General features: G+C 71.1%; 1 protein-coding gene across 1 annotated transcript in view; it reads right to left on the minus strand.

Annotated features, from left to right (window-relative positions):
- Positions 1-19,530, minus strand: part of LOC142077330 (histone-lysine N-methyltransferase 2B-like) — a gene marked incomplete at its 5' end in the record, with an annotated part of 58,797 nt that overhangs the window by 27,064 nt on the left and 12,203 nt on the right. Inside the window, 13 exons of the mRNA XM_075139398.1 lie at positions 754-905; positions 4,351-4,429; positions 5,430-5,550; positions 6,628-6,786; positions 8,277-8,414; positions 9,312-9,415; positions 10,535-10,617; positions 11,651-11,730; positions 12,343-12,438; positions 13,802-13,894; positions 14,788-14,903; positions 16,851-17,034; positions 17,976-18,092. Of these exons, the coding sequence (XP_074995499.1) occupies positions 754-905; positions 4,351-4,429; positions 5,430-5,550; positions 6,628-6,786; positions 8,277-8,414; positions 9,312-9,415; positions 10,535-10,617; positions 11,651-11,730; positions 12,343-12,438; positions 13,802-13,894; positions 14,788-14,903; positions 16,851-17,034; positions 17,976-18,092 (1,522 nt within the window). The remainder of the gene's footprint in view (positions 1-753; positions 906-4,350; positions 4,430-5,429; positions 5,551-6,627; positions 6,787-8,276; positions 8,415-9,311; positions 9,416-10,534; positions 10,618-11,650; positions 11,731-12,342; positions 12,439-13,801; positions 13,895-14,787; positions 14,904-16,850; positions 17,035-17,975; positions 18,093-19,530) is intronic.

A 19,530-nucleotide genomic window follows, 5' to 3' on the forward strand; every position in this document is an offset into this window, starting at 1 on the left:
TCCCCAAGGGTCCCCCCCAAGGTCCCCAATGTCCCCAAGGGTCCCCCCCACGGTCCCCCAGGGTCCCCCCACCCCCCCGTGCCCCCCCCCCCCACTCACCGGGGGAGGGGAGGGGGCGGGAGGAGCTGCCGGGGGGGGGCCGGCGGGTGGGCGAGTACCCGGGGGGACCCCGCGGGCGGGTGCTGGGGGGACCCCGGGGACCCTCGGCGGGGGGGGCCCCCCCACCCGGGCTGGGGGGGGGCCCTGGGCTGGCACCTGCAGGGGGGGGGAGGGGGGGGGGGTCAGGGGGCACCGAGGACCCAGGGGTCCGGGGTGCCCCCCCCCCCCCACAAAGGACCCAGAAGTCTGGGGGGGCACCCAGGAGTTTTAGGGGGGGCACCCAGGGGTCTGGGGGGGCACCCAGGGGTCCGGGGGGGCACCCAGGGGTCCGGGGGGCACCCAGGAGTTGGGGGGGCACCCAGGGGTTTGGGGGCACCAAGGGGTCTGGGGGGGCACCCTGGGGTGAGGGGGGCACCCAGGGGTTCGGGGGGGCACCCAGGGGTCTGGGGGGGGCACCCCAGGGTGGGGGGAGCACCCAGGGGTCTGGGGGGGCACCCAGGGCTTTGGGGGGGGCACCCAGGGGTCTGGGGGGGCACCCAGGGGTTTGGGGGCACCCAGGGGTCTGGGGGGGCACCCAGGAGTTTGGGGGGGGCACCCCGGGGTTTGGGGGGGGCACCCCGGGTTTTGGGGGGCACCCCGGGGTGGGGGCGGTACCGGGGGGCCCGTGGGCGATGGTGCGGTTCTCCTCGGGGTGCCCGGGGGGGGGGGCACCCTCGGGGCCGGCCCCCGGGTGATGCTCCAGGATGCGGCAGCGATACCAGCACCGGCGCCGGGCGTCCCGGGTGCTCCAGTACAGCCGCCAGCACCTGCCGCCCACCAGTATGGACCAGTGCCGCCCAGTACGGACTGGGGAACCCCCAAAACCCCCCTCCATCCCCCCCAGCGCCTCCCAGCATGGCCCAGTGCCGCCCAGTGTCCCCAAAATCCCCCCCAGATGCCCCCAAGTGCCTCCCGGTATCGCACACCTCCTCCCAGTATGGCCCAGTGCCGCCCAGTATGGACTGGGGAACCCCCAGAACCCCCATTCATCCCCCCCAGCGCCTCCCAGTATGGCCCAGTACCGCCCAGTATCCCCAAAATCCCCCCCAGATCCCCCCAAGTGCCTCCCGGTATCGCACACCTCCTCCCAGTATGGCCCAGTGCCTCCCAGTATGGACTGGGGAACCCCCACAACCCCCATTCATCTCCCCCAGCACATCCCAGTATGGCCCAGTGCCACCCAGTATCCCCAAAATCCCCCCCAGATCCCCCCAAGTGCCTCCCGGTATCGCACACCTCCTCCCAGTATGGCCCAGTGCCTCCCAGTATGGACTGGGGAACCCCCAGAACCCCCATTCATCCCCCCCAGCGCCTCCCAGCATGGCCCAGTGCCACCCAGTATCCCCAAAATCCCCCCCAGATCCCCCCAAGTGCCTCCCGGTATCGCACACCTCCTCCCAGTATGGCCCAGTGCCTCCCAGTATGGACTGGGGAACCCCCAAAACCCCCATTCATCCCCCCCAGCGCCTCCCACTATGGCCCAGTGCCACCCAGTATCCCCAAAATCCCCCCCAGGTCCCCCCAAGTGCCTCCTGGTATCGCACACTTCCTCCCAGTATGGCCCAGTGCCTCCCAGTATGGACTGAGGACCCCCCAAAACCCCCCTCCATCCCCCCCAGCGCCTCCCAGTATGGCCCAGTGCCACCCAGTATCCCCAAAATCCCCCCCAGATCCCCCCAAGTGCCTCCCGGTATCGCACACCTCCTCCCAGTATGGCCCAGTGCCTCCCAGTATGGACTGGGGAACCCCCACAACCCCCATTCATCCCCCCCAGCGCATCCCAGTATGGCCCAGTGCCACCCAGTGTCCCCAAAATCCCCCCCCGGATGCCCCCAAGTGCCTCCCGGTATCGCACACCTCCTCCCAGTATGGCCCAGTGCCTCCCAGTATGGACTGGGGAACCCCCAAAACCCCCATTCATCCCCCCCAGCGCCTCCCACTATGGCCCAGTGCCACCCAGTATCCCCAAAATCCCCCCCAGATCCCCCCAAGTGCCTCCCGGTATCGCACACCTCCTCCCAGTATGGCCCAGTGCCTCCCAGTATGGACTGGGGAACCCCCAAAACCCCCATTCATCCTCCCCAGCACCTCCCACTATGGCCCAGTGCCGCCCAGTGTCCCCAAAATCCCCCCCAGATCCCCCCAAGTGCCTCCCGGTATCGCACACCTCCTCCCAGTATGGCCCAGTGCCTCCCAGTATGGACTGGGGACCCCCCACAACCCCCATTCATCCTCCCCAGCACCTCCCACTATGGCCCAGTGCCACCCAGTATCCCCAAAATCCCCCCCAGATCCCCCCAAGTGCCTCCCGGTATCGCACACTTCCTCCCAGTATGGCCCAGTGCCTCCCAGTATGGACTGGGGAACCCCCAAAACCCCCATTCATCCCCCCCAGCGCCTCCCAGCATGGCCCAGTGCCACCCAGTATCCCCAAAATCCCCCCCAGGTCCCCCCAAGTGCCTCCCGGTATCGCACACCTCCTCCCAGTATGGCCCAGTGCCTCCCAGTATGGACTGGGGAACCCCCAAAACCCCCATTCATCCCCCCCAGCGCCTCCCAGTATGGCCCAGTGCCGCCCAGTACGGACTGGGGAGCCCCCAGAACCCCCATTCATCCCCCCCAGCACCTCCCACTATGGCCCAGTGCCACCCAGTATCCCCAAAATCCCCCCCAGATCCCCCCAAGTGCCTCCCGGTATTGCACACCTCCTCCCAGTATGGCCCAGTGCCTCCCAGTATGGACTGGGGAACCCCCAAAACCCCCATTCATCCTCCCCAGCACCTCCCACTATGGCCCAGTGCCGCCCAGTGTCCCCAAAATCCCCCCCAGATCCCCCCAAGTGCCTCCCGGTATCGCACACCTCCTCCCAGTATGGCCCAGTGCCTCCCAGTATGGACTGGGGAACCCCCACAACCCCCATTCATCCCCCCCAGTGCCTCCCACTATGGCCCAGTGCCGCCCAGTGTCCCCAAAATCCCCCCCAGATCCCCCCAAGTGCCTCCCGGTATCGCACACCTCCTCCCAGTATGGCCCAGTGCCTCCCAGTATGGACTGGGGACCCCCCAAAACCACCATTCATCCCCCCAGTGCTTCCCAGTATGGCCCAGTGCCGCCCAGTACGGCCCAGAGATACCCAAAGCCCACCCTGTGCTCCTGTGTTTCACCCCAGTATTCCCCAGTGTCCCCCAGTATGGCCCAGTGCCACCCAGTATGGACTGGGGAACCCCCAAAACCCCTATTCATCCCCCCCAGCGCCTCCCAGTATGGCCCAGTGCCGCCCAGTATGGCCCAGAGATACCCAAAGCCCACCCTGTGCTCCTGCGCTTCATCCCAGTATTCCCCAGTGTCCCCCAATATGGCCCAGTGCCACCCAGTATGGTCCAGAGACCCTAAAATCCCCCCTGCAGCCCGCCCAGGACTTCCCACTATGGCCCAGTGCCGCCCAGTATCTCCCAAGGCCTCCCAAAATCCTCCCCTGTAACCCCCGAAGCACATCCCAGTATAGACCAGTTCCTCCCAGTACGGCCCAATGCCCCCCGGTATGGCCCAGGAACTCCCAGTATGGTCCAGGGGCCCCCAAAATCCCTCCTGCATTTCCCCCAGGGCCTCCCAGTATGGCCCAGTGTCTCCCAGTATGGCCCAGGGAACCCCCAAACCCTGTTCTGTGCTCCTCCGGTTCATCCCAGTATGGACCAGTGCCCCCCAGTACGGACCAGTGCCCCCCAGTACGGCCCAGGGACCCACAAACCCCACCCCATGCTCCCCCATGTCCCCCCCAGTTAGTGCCAGTCCCTCCCAGTGCCTCCCAGTTGCTCCCAGTGCCCCCCAGTGCCTCCCACTACCCCCCCAACCCCTCCCAGTCCCTCCCAGTGCCCTCCCAATACCTCCCAGTGCCTCCCAGTCGCTCCCAGTGCCGCCCAAGTCCCTCCCAGTGCCCCCTCAGTGCCTCCCAGTGCCCCCTCAGTGCCTCCCAGTCGCTCCCAGTGCTCCCCCAATACCTCCCAGTGCCTCCCAGTCGCTCCCAGGGACCCTCCCAGTGCCTCCCAGTGACCCCCCAGTCCCTCCCAGTCGCTCCCAGTGATCCCCCAGTACCTCCCAGTCCCCCCCAGTCCCCCCCCAATCCCTCCCAGTGCCTCCCCAATCCCTCCCAGTGCCCCCCAGTACCCCCCCAATCCCTCCCAGTGCCCCCCCCAGTCCCTCCCAGTTGCTTACTGGTAGCCGACTGGGAAGAGCCGCCCGTCGCACTCCGACAGCTCCGTCAGGGCCCCCAGGCTGTCGATGCGGATGGAGCCTGCGACCCCCCCCCCCCCCGTCAGCGCCCCCAGCACCCATGGGTGCTGCTGGGACCCCCGGGACCCCCCCCCACCCCCCCAGCACCCATGGGTGCTGCTGGGACCCCCGGGACCCCCCCCCACCCCCCCAGCACCCATGGGTGCTGCTGGGACCCCCGGGACCGCCCCCCACCCCCCCAGCACCCATGGGTGCTGTTGGGACCCCCAAGACCCCTCCCACCCCCCCAGCACCCATGGGTGCTGCTGGGACCCCCAGGACCCCCCCCAGCTCCCATGGGTGCTGCTGGGACCCCCTTGGGCACCCCCTGCCCCCCCCCAAATCCCCAGCTCCCCCCCCCCCAAAATTGGGGTGCCCTCCCCCCAAAACTTGGGGTGCCCACCCAAAGTCGGGGTGCCCCCCCAACTTGGGGTGCCCCCCCAAAATTGGCGTGCCCGCCCCCCCAAACTTGGGGTGCCCCCCCCAAATTGGCGTGCCCACCCCCCCCAAAACTTGGGGTGCCCCCCCAAACTTGGGGTGCCCCCCCAAATTGGCGTGCCCACCCCCCCCAAAACTTGGGGTGCCCCCCAAAGTTGGGGTGCCCCCCTCAAAGTCGGGGTGCCCCCCCAAATTGGCGTGCCCACCCCCGCAAAACTTGGGGTGCCCCCCCAAACTTGGGGTGCCCCCCCAAATTGGCGTGCCCACCCCCCCAAAACTTGGGGTGCCCCCCCCAAAATTGGCGTGCCCACCCCCCCAAAACTTGGGGTGCCCCCCCAAAGTCGGGGTTCCCCCCCAAAGTTGGGGTGCCCCCCCCAAATTGGCGTGCCCACCCCCCCAAAACTTGGGGTGCCCCCCCCAAACTTGGGGTGCCCGCCCAAAATTGGCGTGCCCCCCCCAAATTGGCGTGCCCACCCCCCCAAACTTGGGGTGCCCCCCCCAAAATTGGTGTGCCCACCCCCCCAAAACTTGGGGTGCCCCCCCCAAAACTTGGGGTGCCCCCCCGAAGTGGGGGTGCCCCTCACCGATCATCATGTTGACGGCCTCGGGCTCCAGCCCCCCCAGGAACTTGCGCTTGAGGCTGAGCCCCCCGAAATCCACGAACACCCGGCGCAGCACCGCGAAGCCCTCGTCCCGCACCAGCTCCTGCGCGGCACCCATGGGTGCTCCCCGCCGCACCCCCGGGACACCCCCCCACCCCCCCCAGCGCCCGGGGACCCCCCCCCAGCACCCAGGGGCTCCCCACTGCACCCCCAAAACCCTCCCAGAACCCCAAATCCCCCCTTTATGGACCCAAAACACCTCCTATGGGTCCCACCGTACCCCAGCACCCATGGGTGCCCTCCACCCACCCATGGCTTCCTTGCACCTTGACCACCACCCATGGGTGCCCACCACTCCAACCTTCACCCACGCTTCCCACCGCACCCCCAAACCCTCCCAGAACCCCAAATCCCCCCTTTATGGACCCAAAACACCTCCTATGCACCCCGCCCCCCTCCAGCACCCATGGGTGCCCTCCACCCACCCATGGCTTCCTTGCACCTTGACCACCACCCATGGGTGCCCACCACCCCAACCTTCACCCACGCTCCCCACCGCACCCCAAACCCTCCCAGAACCCCAAATCCCCCCTTTACGGACCCAAAACACCTCCCACGGGTCCCACCGCACCCCAGCACCCATGGGTGTCCTCCACCCACCCATGGCTTCCTTGCACCTTGACCACCACCCATGGGTGCCCACCACCCCAACCATCACCCACGCTCCCCACCGCACCCCAAACCCTCCCAGCGCCCCAAATCCCCCTTTTACGGACCCAAAACACCTCCCACGGGTCCCACCGCACCCCAGCACCCATGGGTGCCCTCCACCCACCCATGGCTTCCTTGCACCTTGACCACCACCCATGGGTGCCCACCACCCCAACCTTCACCCACGCTCCCCACTGCACCCCAAACCCTCCCAGCGCCCCAAATCCCCCCTCTACGCCCCCCCCAGCACCCTGAGCCCCCCCCAGGAGTCCCACCACCCCCCCAGCACCCATGGGTGCCCTGCACCCTAATATTCACCCATGGGTGCCCACCACCCCAACCCTCACCCACGCTCCTCACCGCACCCCAAACCCTCCCAGAACCCCAAATCCGCCCTTTATGGACCCAAAACACCTCCCACGGGTCCCACCGCCCCCCGCCCCCGCCCCCAGCACCCATGGGTGCTCACGGTGCCGTCCAGCAGGCGGGTGTGGCGCTGGCAGAAGACCTTCTTGTCCCGCTGGAAGGCGGCGCGGCGGCGGCGGGCGCACATGAAGTGGTAGTTGGCCAGGCAGGCGGCCAGGCAGCACCCCACCGTCGCCCCGGGGCGCCCGCAGTGCTCGCAGCGCTGGGTGGGGGGGGCACCCATGGGTGGGCGGGGGGCACCCATGGGTGCTGATGCACCTTAGGGTGCTCTAAAGCTGCGCCCTAAAGCTGCACCCCCCTAAATTGGACCCGGCACCCAGCACCCCACCGTCGCCCCGGGGCGCCCGCAGTGCTCGCAGCGGTGGGTGGGGGGCACCCATGGGTGGGTGGGGGGCACCCATGGGTGCTGATGCACCTTAGGGTGCCCTAAAGCTGCGCCCTAAAGCTGCGCCCCCCTAAATTGGACCCGGCACCCTGCACCCCACCGTCGCCCCGGGGCGCCCGCAGTGCTCGCAGCGCTGGGTGGGGGGGGCACCCATGGGTGGGTGGGGGGCACCCATGGGTGCTGATGCACCTTAGGGTGCCCTAAAGCTGCGCCCTAAAGCTGCGCCCCCTAAATTGGACCCGGCAGCCGGCACCCCGCTGTCGCCCAGGGGTGCTGGGGTGGGTGGGGGGCACCCATGGGTGGGCGGTGGGTACCCGTCAGGGGGTGGGGGGCACCCATGGGTGGGCGGGGGGTACCCGTCAAGGGGGTGGGGGGCACCCATGGGTGCTGCTGCACCTTAGGGTGCCCTAAAGCTGCACCTTCAAGCTGCACCCCCCAAATGGGACCCCCCCAGGGTGCCGCCCCCCCCACCCCAGCACCCATGGGTGCCCCTTAGCACCCATAGATACACCCCCAGCTACCCCCATAGATGACCTTTAGCACCTATATGTGCCCTTTAGCACCTATAGAAGCTCTTTAACACCCGTAAGTGCCCCCCCGACCCCTCGGACACCCCCCAGGGTGCCCCCCCCCCCACCCCCAGCACCCATGGGTGCCCCTTAACACCCATAAATACACCCCCAGCTACCCCCATATCTGCTCTTTAGCACCTATATGTGCCCTTTAGCACCTATAGACGCCATTTAAGATCCATAGGTGCCCCCCCAACCCCTCGGACACCCCCCGGGGTGCCCCCCCCCACCCCAGCACCCACGGGTGCTCCTTAGCACCCATAAATACACCCCCAGCTACCCCCATAGCTGCCCTTTAGCGCCTATATGACCCCTTTAGCACCTATAGATACCCTTTAGGACCCATAGATGCCCCCCCAAGCCCTCGGACACCCCCCGGGGTTCCCCCCCCCCACCCCAGCACCCATGGGTGCCCCTTAGCACCCATAGATACACCCCCAGCTACCCCCATAGCTGCCCTTTAGCACCTATAGATACCCTTTAAAATCCATAAGTGCCCCCTTAGCACCCATAGCTGCCCCCCCAACCCCTTGGACACCCCCCGGGGTGCCCCCCCCCCACCCCCAGCACCCATGGGTGCTCCTTAGCACCCATAGATACACCCCCAGCTACCCCCATAGCTGCCCTTTAGCACCTATAGATGCCCTTTAGGACCCATAAGTGCCCCCCCAACCCCTCCGAACCCCCCCGGGCTGCCCCCCCCCCGCCCCCGCCCCAGCACCCATGGGTGCTGACCATCTGGCGCCCGCGGGCGACGGCGGCGTGGACGTTGCGCAGGGTCCCGTCGCCCTCCTCGAAGACCTCGGCCGACCACAGGGCGCAGTTGACGTGGGTCCACTCGTTCTGCCCGATGTACAGCAGGCGCCCCGCCTCCTGCCGGACCCCCACCCATCAGCACCCACCCACCCACCCGGGACCCCCCACCCACCCACGGACCCCCACCCAGACCCCCCACCCAACCCAGGGACCCGGCTGGGGAGAAGGGACCTGGGTGTTCGGGACCCCCCAACCAAGGACCCCCCACCTGGGACCCCCCCCATGGGTCAGCACCCACCCACCGGGACCCCCACCCACTCATGGACCCCCACCCAGACCCCCACCCACCCACGGACCCCCACCCAGACCCCCCACCCACCCAGGGACCCCCCACGTGGGACCCCCCCGAGGGTCAGGACCCCCACCCACCCAGGGCCCCCCCCCCCTCACCCATCAGCACCCACACCCCAGACCCCCACCCAGAGACCCCCACCCACCCAGGGACCCCCCCCTCACCCATCAGCACCCACACCCCAGACCCCCACCCAGAGACCCCCACCCACCCAGGGACCCCCCCCTCACCCATCAGCACCCACACCCCAGACCCCCACCCAGAGACCCCCACCCACCCACGGACCCCCACCCAGGGACCCCCACCCACCCAGGGACCCCCCCACCCATCAGCACCCACACCCCAGACCCCCACCCAGAGACCCCCACCCACCCAGGGACCCCCCCCACCCATCAGCACCCACACCCCGGACCCCCACCCAGAGACCCCCACCCACCCAGGGACCCCCCCACCCATCAGCACCCACACCCCAGACCCCCACCCAGGGACCCCCCACTCCGCCCCCCACCCTGACCCCCCACATGGGACCCCCTGGGGGTCAAGACCCCCCCCCCCATCAGCACCCCCACCCCAGACCCCCCACCTGGGCCCCCCCGGGGGCTCAGCACCCCCACCCCGGACCCCCCACCCCGACCCCCACCCCGACCCCCCCCCCCCCCCACCTGGGAGGGGGCGTCCCCGCACTGCAGGCACAGGGCGCACTGCCGCTCGTCCGCCCCTCCCCCCCCCGCCGCCTTCGGCACCGCCGGCTCCGCCCCCTCGCCGCCTGCGGGGGGAGGGGCCGGGGGAGGGGTCAGCGGGGGGGAGGGGTCAGAAGGGGGGAGGGGTCAGGAGGGGGGGTCAGAAGGGGGGAGGGGTCAGGAGGGGGGATCAGAAGGGGGGAGGGGTCAGGAGGGGGGGTCAGAAGGGGGGAGGGGTCAGGAGGGGGGGTCAGAAGGGGGGAGGGGTCAGGAGGGGGGGTCAGAAGGGGGGAGGGGTCAGGAGGGGGGATCAGAAGGGGGGAGGGATCAGGAGGAGGAGTCAGGAGGGGGGAGGGGTCAGGAGGGGGGAGGGGTCAGGAGGGGGGGTCAGGAGGGGGAGGGGTCAGGAGGAGGAGTCAGGAGGGGGGAGGGGTCAGGAGGGGGAGGGGTCAGGAGGGGGGAGGGGTCAGAAGGGGGGAGGGGTCAGGAGGGGGGAGGGGTCAGGAGGGGGGAGGGATCAGGAGGAGGAGTCAGGAGGGGGGAGGGGTCAGGAGGGGGGAGGGGTCAGGAGGGGGGGTCAGGAGGGGGGAGGGGTCAGGAGGGGGGAGGGGTCACGATGGAGGGGGAGGGGGAGGGGGAGGGAGGGGGACACTCGCCCCCCGTGACCCCTCCCCCCGACGCCCCTCCCCCCCGAAGCCCCTCCCCCCTGTAACCCCTCCCCCCAGATATCTCTCCGCCCCTGATGACCCCTCCCCCACCCCTAAGTGACCTCTCCCCCCGTGACCCCTCCCCCCAAGTGACCCCTCCCACGACGCCCCTCCCCCCAAGTGACCCCTCCCCCGACACCCCTCTGCCCGAGGCCCCTCCCCCAAGTGACCCCTCCCCCTCCAGTGACCCCTCCCCCAAGTGACCCCGCCCCCAAGTGACCCCTTCCCCTCCAGTGACCCCCCAAGTGACCCCGCCCCCAAGTGACCCCGCCCCCAACGCTCCTCCCCCCAAGTGACCCCTCCCCCGAGGCCCCTCCCCCAAGTGACCCCTCCCCCCGAGGCCCCTCCCCCAAGTGACCCCTCCTCCCGAGGCCCCTCCCCCAAGTGCCCCCTCCCCCCAAGTGCCCCCTCCCCCAAGTGACCCCTCCCCCCGACTGACCCCTCCCCCCGACTGACCCCTCCCCCCCAGGCCCCTCCCCCCGCCCCTCCCCCGCTCACCGGGGGGCCGGGGGGGCTCCTGGCGCCACTGGGCGTAGGTGTGGTCGGGGGAGGGGGGCAGCACCGCCTGGGGCAGCAGCCCGCTGGGGGGGGGTCAGCACCGCACCCCCCCCGCACCCCCAAACACCCCCCCCGCACCCCCAAACCCCCCCCGCACCCCCAAACACCCCCCGCACCCCCAAACACCCCCCGGGACCCCCAAACACCCCCCCCGCACCCCCAAATCCCCCCCCCGCACCCCCAAACACCCCCCGGGACCCCCAAATCCCCCCCCCGCACCCCCAAACACCCCCCGGGACCCCCAAACACCCCCCGGGACCCCCAAATCCCCCCCCCCGCACCCCCAAACACCCCCCGGGACCCCCAAATCCCCCCCCCGCACCCCCAAACACCCCCCGGGACCCCCAAATCCCCCCCCGGGACCCCCAAACACCCCCCGGGACCCCCAAATCCCCCCCCCGCACCCCCAAACACCCCCCGGGACCCCCAAATCCCCCCCGGGACCCCCAAACACCCCCCGGGACCCCCAAATCCCCCCCCCGCACCCCCAAACACCCCCCGGGACCCCCAAATCCCCCCCCCCGCACCCCCAAACACCCCCTCCACACCCCCAAATCCCCCCCCCGCACCCCCAAATACCCCCCGGGACCCCCAAATCCCCCCCCCCGCACCCCCAAACACCCCCCGGGACCCCCAAATCCCCCCCCCCGCACCCCCAAACACCCCCCGGGACCCCCAAACACCCCCCGGGACCCCCAAATCCCCCCCCCCGCACCCCCAAACACCCCCCGGGACCCCCAAACACCCCCCCGCACCCCCAAACCCCCCCTGGGACCCCCAAATCCCCCCCTGCACCCCCAAACACCCCCCGGGACCCCCAAATCACCCCCCCGCACCCCCAACTCCCCCCTGGGACCCCCAAATCCCACCCAGGGCCCCCCCAAACCCCCCCAGGACCCCCAAAACCCCTCCCAGTCCCCCCAACTCCCCCCAGGGGACCCCCCAAACCCCCTCCCATCCCCCAACTCCCCCCCGGGACCCCCAAATCCCACCCAGGGCCCCCCAACTCCTCCCCCCGGGACCCCCAAAATCGCCCCCCAGCCCCCCCTCACTCACTTGGGGGGACCCCCGCTCCCGGGGGGCCGCCACCGTTTGGGGTCCCGGATGTCGAACCAGGGGAAGGCGCCCACCATCAGCTGGGGGGGGGGGGGCACCCATGGGTGCTCCGTCACCTTCCCCCCCTCCATGGGTGCCCAACCCCCCCCCCATGGGTGCCCCCCCCCACCCATGGGTGCCCCCCTATAAATAACCCCCCCACAAGCTTCCCTGCCTATAAGTGACCCCCTATAGGTGCCCCCCTATAGGGACCCCACCCATGGGTGCTCCTCCCACCCATGGGTGCTCCCCTATGGGTGCCCCCCCAATGGGTGCCCCCCTATAAATAACCCCCCCATAAGCTTCCCCGCCTATAGCTAACCCCCTATAGGTGCCCCCCTATAGGAACCCCACCCATGGGTGCCCCCCCCACCCATGGGTGCCCCCCTATGGGTGCCCCCCTGTAAATAACCCCCCCACAAGCTTCCCCGCCTATAGCTAACCCCCTATAGGTGCCCCCCTATAGGGACCCCACCCATGGGTGCCCCCCCCACCCATGGGTGCCCCCTTATGGATGCCCCCCCAATGGGTGCCCCCCTATAAATAACCCCCCCACAAACTTCCCCGCCTATAGCTGAGCCCCTATAGGTGCCCCCCTATAGGAACCCCACCCATGGGTGCCCCCCCCCCACCCATGGGTGCTCCCCCCGTACCTGGATGAAAAGCTCCCGGGCGCCGTCGTCGGGGGGGGGGCTCCCCCCGGCCCCCCCCCGCAGCAGCACCCCCACCACGTCCTCGCTGAAGCCCTGCTGCAGCCCACCCGTGGGACCCCCACCCTGGCGGCACCCGTGGGACCCCCCCCGGCGCCCGTGGGACCCCCCCCACGCACCCTTGGGACCCCCCCCAGCACCCACGGGACCCCCCCCAGCACCCACGGGACCCCCCAGCACCCACAAGACCCCCCCAAGCACCCAAGAGACCCCCTCAGCACCCATGAGACCCCCCTCCCCGCACCTATAGGACCCCCCCCAACACCCCCGAGACCCCCCCACGCACCCATGAAGCCCCCCCCCAGCACCCACAGGACCCCCCCAGCACCCACAGCGACCCCCCCCAGCACCCACGGGCCTCCCCCAGCTCCCATGAGACCCCCCCAAAGCACCTATTGGAACCCCCCCCAGCACCCCTGGGACCCCCCAGCACCCATGGGACCCCCCCAGCACCCCTGGGACCCCCCAGCACCCATGGGACCCCCCCCCACACCAATGAAGCCCCCCCCTCACCCAACACCCCCAGGACCCCCCAGCACCCCCTGGCACCCCCGGGACCCCCAAAGCACCCCCAGGACCCCCCCCCCCCAGCACCCCCAGGACCCCCCAGCACCCATGGGACACCCCTCACACCCATGAAGCCCCCCCCCCCCAGCACCCATGGGACCCCCCAGCACCCATGAGACCCCCCCCACACCCATGAAGTCCCCCCCGCCCAGCACCCCCAGGATCCCCCAGCACCCCCCGGCACCCCCGGGACCCCCAAAGCACCCACAGGACCCCCCCCCCCCCAGCACCCCCGGGACCCCCCAGCACCCCCGGGACCCCCCAGCACCCATGGGACCCCCCCAGCACCCATGGGACCCCCCTCACACCCATGAAGCCCCCCCCGCCCAGCACCCCCAGGACCCCCCAGCACCCCCCGGCAACCCCGGCACCCCCAAAGCACCCACAAGACCCCCCCCCCCAGCACCCCCGGGACCCCCCAGCACCCATGGGACCCCCCCAGCACCCATGGGACCCCCCCCACACCCATGAAGCCCCCCCCACACCCATGAAGCCCCCCCCGCCCAGCACCCCCAGGACCCCCCAGCACCCCCCGGCACCCCCGGGACCCCCAAAGCACCCACAAGACCCCCCCCCCCAGCACCCCCGGGACCCCCCAGCACCCATGGGACCCCCCCAGCACCCATGGGACCCCCCAGCACCCATGGGACCCCCCCCACACCCATGAAGCCCCCCCTGCCCAGCACCCCCAGGACCCCCCAGCACCCCCCAGCACCCCCGGCACCCCCAAAGCACCCACAGGACCCCCCCCCCCAGCACCCCCAGGACCCCCCAGCACCCATGGGACCCCCCCAGCACCCATGGGCCCCCCCAGCACCCGCGGGCGCCCCCTCACCACGGAGCCGTAGTGGCCGCCCTCCAGCAGGGCCCCCACGGCCCCCAGGTCGCAGGGTCCCGGGTGCAGCTTCACCCCCACCCCGGGGGGGCACTGGGGGGGGGGGCGGGGGGGGGTCAGCACCCCCATACCTGGGTGCCCCCCCCACCCCCACTCATGGGAACCCCCAACCGTGGGCGTCCCCCCCCACCCGTGGGTGTCCCCAGGTGCCTGGGTCCCCCCCACTCCTGGGTCACCCCCACTCCCACGTCCCCCCCCCCCCCCCCCCCGTAGGTGCCCCCCACCCCTGGGTGTCGTCCCCCCCCCCCCACGGGGCCCCCCCCACCCATAGGTGCCCTCCCGGATCCCCCTCCCCCGTGGGTCCGTCCCCCACGTCGACCCCCTCCCCCGTGGGTGCCCCCCACCCCCCAGCTATCCCACGGTGCCCCCCCGTGGGTTCCCCCCCCCGTGGGTGGGTCACGTCCCTCCGTGAGCCCCCTCCCCTATGGGTGCCCCCCACCCGTGGGTACCCCCACCCCCGGGTGCACCCCCTCCCCCGTCCCCCCCCCCCCGTGGGTGCCCCCCCCCCATGGGTGCCCCACACCCCCAGCCATCCCCCCCCGGGTGTCCCCCCCGTGGGTGCCCCCCCCCCGTGGGTGCCCCCCCCCCGTGTGTCCCCCCCGTGGGTGCCCCCCCCCCCGTGGCCCCCCCCGTGGGTGCCCCCCCCCGTTTGTCCCCCCCGTGGGTGCCCCCCCCCCGTGGCCCCCCCCGTGGGTGCCCCCCCCCCGTGTGTCCCCCCCATGGGTGCCCCCCCCCCGTGCCCCCCCCATGGGTGCCCCACACCCCCAGCCGTCCCCCCCCGGGTGTCCCCCCCGTGGGTGCCCCCTCCCCCGTGGCCCCCCCCCGAGTGCCCCACACCCCCAGCCATCCCCCCGCCCGGGTGTCCCCCCCGTGGGTGCCCCCCCCCACCCGTGCCCCCCCCGTGGGTGCCCCCCCCCCCCCCGTACCTGCTGGCAGCGGCGCAGGGCGGGGCCGTGGGGGGAGCGCAGGAGCCCCCCCAGCACCCGGCGCAGCGCCCCCTGCAGGCCGCCCGCGGCGCAGGCCCCCGGCTCCCAGCCCTCCTCTGGGGGGGGGCGGGGGGGGCACCCGTCAGCGCCCCACGGCCCGACCCACGGTGACCCACGCCACCCGTGGGTGCCCCACAGGCATCGAGGGTGCCCCACGCCCACCCGTGGGGGCCCCTTGTCCACCCATAGGCGCCCCAAAATATTCTAGGGTGCCCTATAGCCCACCCGTGGGTGCCCCTTGCCCACCCATAGGTGCCCCAAAATATTCTAGGGTGCCCTATAGCCCACCCGTGGGTGCCCCACAGACATCGAAGGTGCCCCACGCCCACCCGTGGGTGCCCCATGCCGACCCATAGGTACCTCATAATATTCTAGGGTGCCCCATGCCCACCCGTGGGTGCCCCATAATATTCTAGGGTGCCCTATAGCCCACCCGTGGGTGCCCCATAATACTCCGGGGTGCCCTATAGCCCACCCGTGGGTGCCCCATAATATTCTAGGGTGCCCTATGGCCCACCCGTGGGTGCCCCTTGCCCACCCGTGGGTGCCCCATAGCAATCTAGGGTGCCCTATAGCCCACCCGTGGGTGCCCCTTGCCCACCCGTGGGTGCCCTGTAAGAATCTAGGGTGCCCTATAGCCCACCCGTGGGTGCCCCTTGCCCACCCATAGGTACCTCATAATATTCTAGGGTGCCCTATAGCCCACCTATGGGTGCCCCATAATATTCTAGGGTGCCCTATAGCCCACGCGTGGGTGCCCCATAATATTCTGGGGTGCCCTATGGCCCACCCGTGGGTGCCCCTTGCCCACCCGTGGGTGCCCCATAGCAATCTGGGGTGCCCTATAGCCCACCCGTGGGTGATCCATAATACTCTAGGGTGCCCTATAGCCCACCCGTGGGTGCCCCATAGCAATCTAGGGTGCCCTATAGCCCACCCATAAGTGCCCCTTGCCCACCCGTGGGTGCCCTGTAAGAATCTAGGGTGCCCTATAGCCCACCCGTGGGTGCCCCTTATGCACCCGTGGGTGCCCCATAATATTCTGGGGTGCCCCACGCCCACCTGTGGGTGCCCCTTGCCTACCCATAGGTGCCCCATAATATTCTAGGGTGCCCTGTAGCCCACCCGTGGGTGCCCCTTGCCCACCCGTGGGTGCCCCATAGCAATCTAGGGTGCCCTATAGCCCACCCATAGGTGCCCCTTGCCCACCCGTGGGTGCCCTGTAAGAATCTAGGGTGCCCTATAGCCCACCCGTGGGTGCCCCTTATGCACCCGTGGGTGCCCCATAATACTCTACGGTGCTCTATAGCCCACCCGTGGGTGTCCCTTGCCCACCCGTGGGTGCCCCATAGCAATCTAGGGTGCCCTATAGCCCACCCATGGGTGCCCCTTGCCCACCCGTGGGTGCCCTGTAAGAATCTAGGGTGCCCTGTAGCCCACCCGTGGGTGCCCCTTGCCCACCCGTGGGTGCCCCATAGCAATCTAGGGTGCCCTATAGCCCACCCATAGGTGCCCCTTGCCCACCCGTGGGTGCCCTGTAAGAATCTAGGGTGCCCTATAGCCCACCCGTGGGTGCCCCTTATGCACCCGTGGGTGCCCCATAATACTCTACGGTGCTCTATAGCCCACCCGTGGGTGTCCCTTGCCCACCCGTGGGTGCCCCATAGCAATCTAGGGTGCCCTATAGCCCACCCATGGGTGCCCCTTGCCCACCCGTGGGTGCCCTGTAAGAATCTAGGGTGCCCTATAGCCCACCCGTGGGTGCCCCTTATCCACCCGTGGGTGCCCCATAATACTCTAGGGTGCCCTACAGCCCACCCATGGGTGCCCCATGCCCACCCGTGGGTGCCCTATAGCAATCTAGGGTGCCCTATACCCCACCCGTGGGTGCCCCATACCACCTATGGGTGCCCTATAGCCCCCTCCGGCTGCCCTACAGCCCCCCCCACGGGTCGTCCCCCCCCACCCATGGGTGCCCCCCCCACCCGTGGGTGCCCCCTCACCGTCCAGGCGCTGGGTGGGGGCGCGGAGGCGGCGGCGGCAGCAGGGGCAGCGGGGGGGTCGCCCCTCGCCTTCCTCCTCCCCCTCCTCCTCCTCCTCTTCCTCCCCCCCCTCCTCCTCCTCTCCTCCTCCTCCTCCTCGCGGGGGCCCCCCCCGCCCCGCGGGCGCACACCGGGCAGCAGCTCCCTGACCGCGGGGGGGGGGGGGAGGGGGTGAGGTCAGCACCCCCAAACTTGCTGGCACCCCCCCAACTCCCCCCAGCACCCTCTGAGACCCCCAACCCCCCCAGCACCCCCTAAAGACCCCCAAATCCCCCCCAGCACCCACAACCCCCCCAGCACCCCGAGACCCCCAACCCCCCCCAGCACCCACCCGCACCCTAAGACCCCCAACCCCCCCAGCACCCCCTAAAGACCCCCAAATTCCCCACCACCCCCCCATAGCACCCTATAGCCCCCCAAAACCCCCCCAGCACCCACACCCCCCCCAGCACCCCAAAGCCCCCCCCAGCACCCCCTAAAGACCCCCAACCCCCCCAGCACCCCCAAACCCCCCCCCAGCACCCCAAAAGGCCCCCAACCCCCCCCAGCACCCACCTGGACCCTGAGACCCCCAAATCCTCCCTGAGCACCCCATAGCACCCTATAGCCCCCCAAAGCCCCCCCAGCACCCACACCCCCCCCAGCACCCCAAAGCCACCCCCCAGCACCCCCAGCACCCCCTAAAGACCCCCAACCCCCCCAGCACCCACAAACCCCCCCCCAGCACCCCCAGCACCCCCTAAAGACCCCCAAATCCCCCCCAGCACCCACCTGGACCCCGAGACCCCCAAATCCCCCCCCAGCACCCCATAGCACCCTATAGCCCCCCAAAACCCCCCCAGCACCCACACCCCCCCCAGCACCCCAAAGCCCCCCCCCAGCACCCCCAAAAGACCCCCAAATCCCCCCCCAGCACCCCATAGCACCCTATAGCCCCCCAAAGCCCCCCCAGCACCCCCTAAAGACCCCCAAATCCCCCCCCAGCACCCCATAGCACCCTATAGCCCCCCAAAACCCCCCCAGCACCCACACCCCCCCAGCACCTCCAGCCCCCCCCCACCCGCACCCCCCCCCAGCCCCCCTCACCCGCGCGGCAGAGGCGGGCGCAGGGGGGGCAGAGCCCGTCCTGGGGCACCCACTCGGGGTCCCCCCCCGCCCCGGCGTCGCCCCACAGCTCCGGCACCGCGAGCACCCCCAGCACAGCTGGGGGGAGGGGGGGGGGGGGTCAGTGGGTGCCCCCCACCTTGGGTACCCCCAGTGTGGTGGGGGGGGGGGGGGGGTGCCCCCAGCCCCCCGGGGTGCTCACCCCCATGGGTGCCCCCAAATGTGGGTCCTTGCCCAATGGGTGCCCCCCCCACACCCTGGGTACCCCCCAAACCCTGGGTGCCCCCCCCACACCCTGAGTGCCCCCCAAAACCCTGGGTGCCCCCCACCCCATGACTCATCCCCGCCGTGGGTGCTCCCCCCCCCCCCCATGGAACCCCCCCCACCCTTGGGATACCCCCACCCATGGGTGCCCCCCCCATGAGTCCCCCCTTCTCCCAGAGGTGCCCCCCCTCCCCCGGGTGCCCCCCCCCCGGGTCCCCCCCCTCCCCCATGGGTACCCCCCCACGGGCGCCCCCCCCCAGAGGTGCCCCCCCCCCACATGGGTGCCCCCCCCATAGATCCCCCCCCCCCGAGGTGCCCCCCCTGGGTGCCCCCCCTCCCCCATGGGTACCTCCCCACGTGTCCCCCCCCCCCCCCACGGGTGCCCCTCCCACGTGCTCACCCCCCCCCACGGGTGCCCCCCCCGTGGGTGCCCCCCCCCCTACGATTACCCCCCCCCCGAGGTGCCCCCCCCTCCCCCATGGGTGCCCCCCCCCCCCCGCCCGGGTGCCCCCCCCACGTGCCCCCCCCCGCCCCCCCCACGGGTGCCCCCCCGTGGGTGCCCACCCAGGGGCCGTGGCGGCGGGGCCCGCGGGGGGGGCGCTGGGCCCCAGGCAGGCCGGGTGGAAGCAGCGGCGGCAGCGGCAGCACTCGAGCAGCGGCTGCGGGCCCCTCCCCCGTCAGCGCGGGGGCCGGGGGGGGGGGGAGACCCCCCCCCTCCCCAACGTCACCCAGCACCCCACAGTGTCCCCCCATCCCCATCCCCCCCCATCCCCCCCATCCCCCCCACGTGTCCCCCAATCCCCCCCATATCCCCCTCCCCCCCGCCCCATCTTTCCCCCTCCCCCATCCCAAATCCCCACCCCCCACCCCCCCCATGTCCCCCTCCCCCCCAAATCCCCTCTCCCCCACCCTCCCCCCCCATATCCCCACATCCCCTCCCCCCACATCCCCCCCATATCCCCCCCCTCCCCCCATATCCCCCCATGTCCCCTCCCCCCCATGTCCCGCTCCCCCCAAATCCCCACGTCCCCTCCCCCCATATCCCCCCATATCCCCCCCATATCCCCCCTCCCCCCCATGTCCCCCCTCCCCCCCAAATCCCCTCCCCCCCATGTCCCCCCTCCCCCCCATATCCCCACGTCCCCTCCCCCCATATCCCCCCCATATCCCCCCCTCCTCCCATATCCCCCCCTCCCCCCAAATCCCCTCCCCCCCCATGTCCCCCCTCCCATGTCCCCCTCCCCCCCATATCCCCACATCCCCACGTCCCCTC

This window comes from Calonectris borealis, unplaced genomic scaffold (assembly GCF_964195595.1).
Source record: "Calonectris borealis unplaced genomic scaffold, bCalBor7.hap1.2 HAP1_SCAFFOLD_219, whole genome shotgun sequence".
In the NCBI taxonomy this organism is placed as follows: Eukaryota; Metazoa; Chordata; class Aves; order Procellariiformes; family Procellariidae; genus Calonectris; species Calonectris borealis.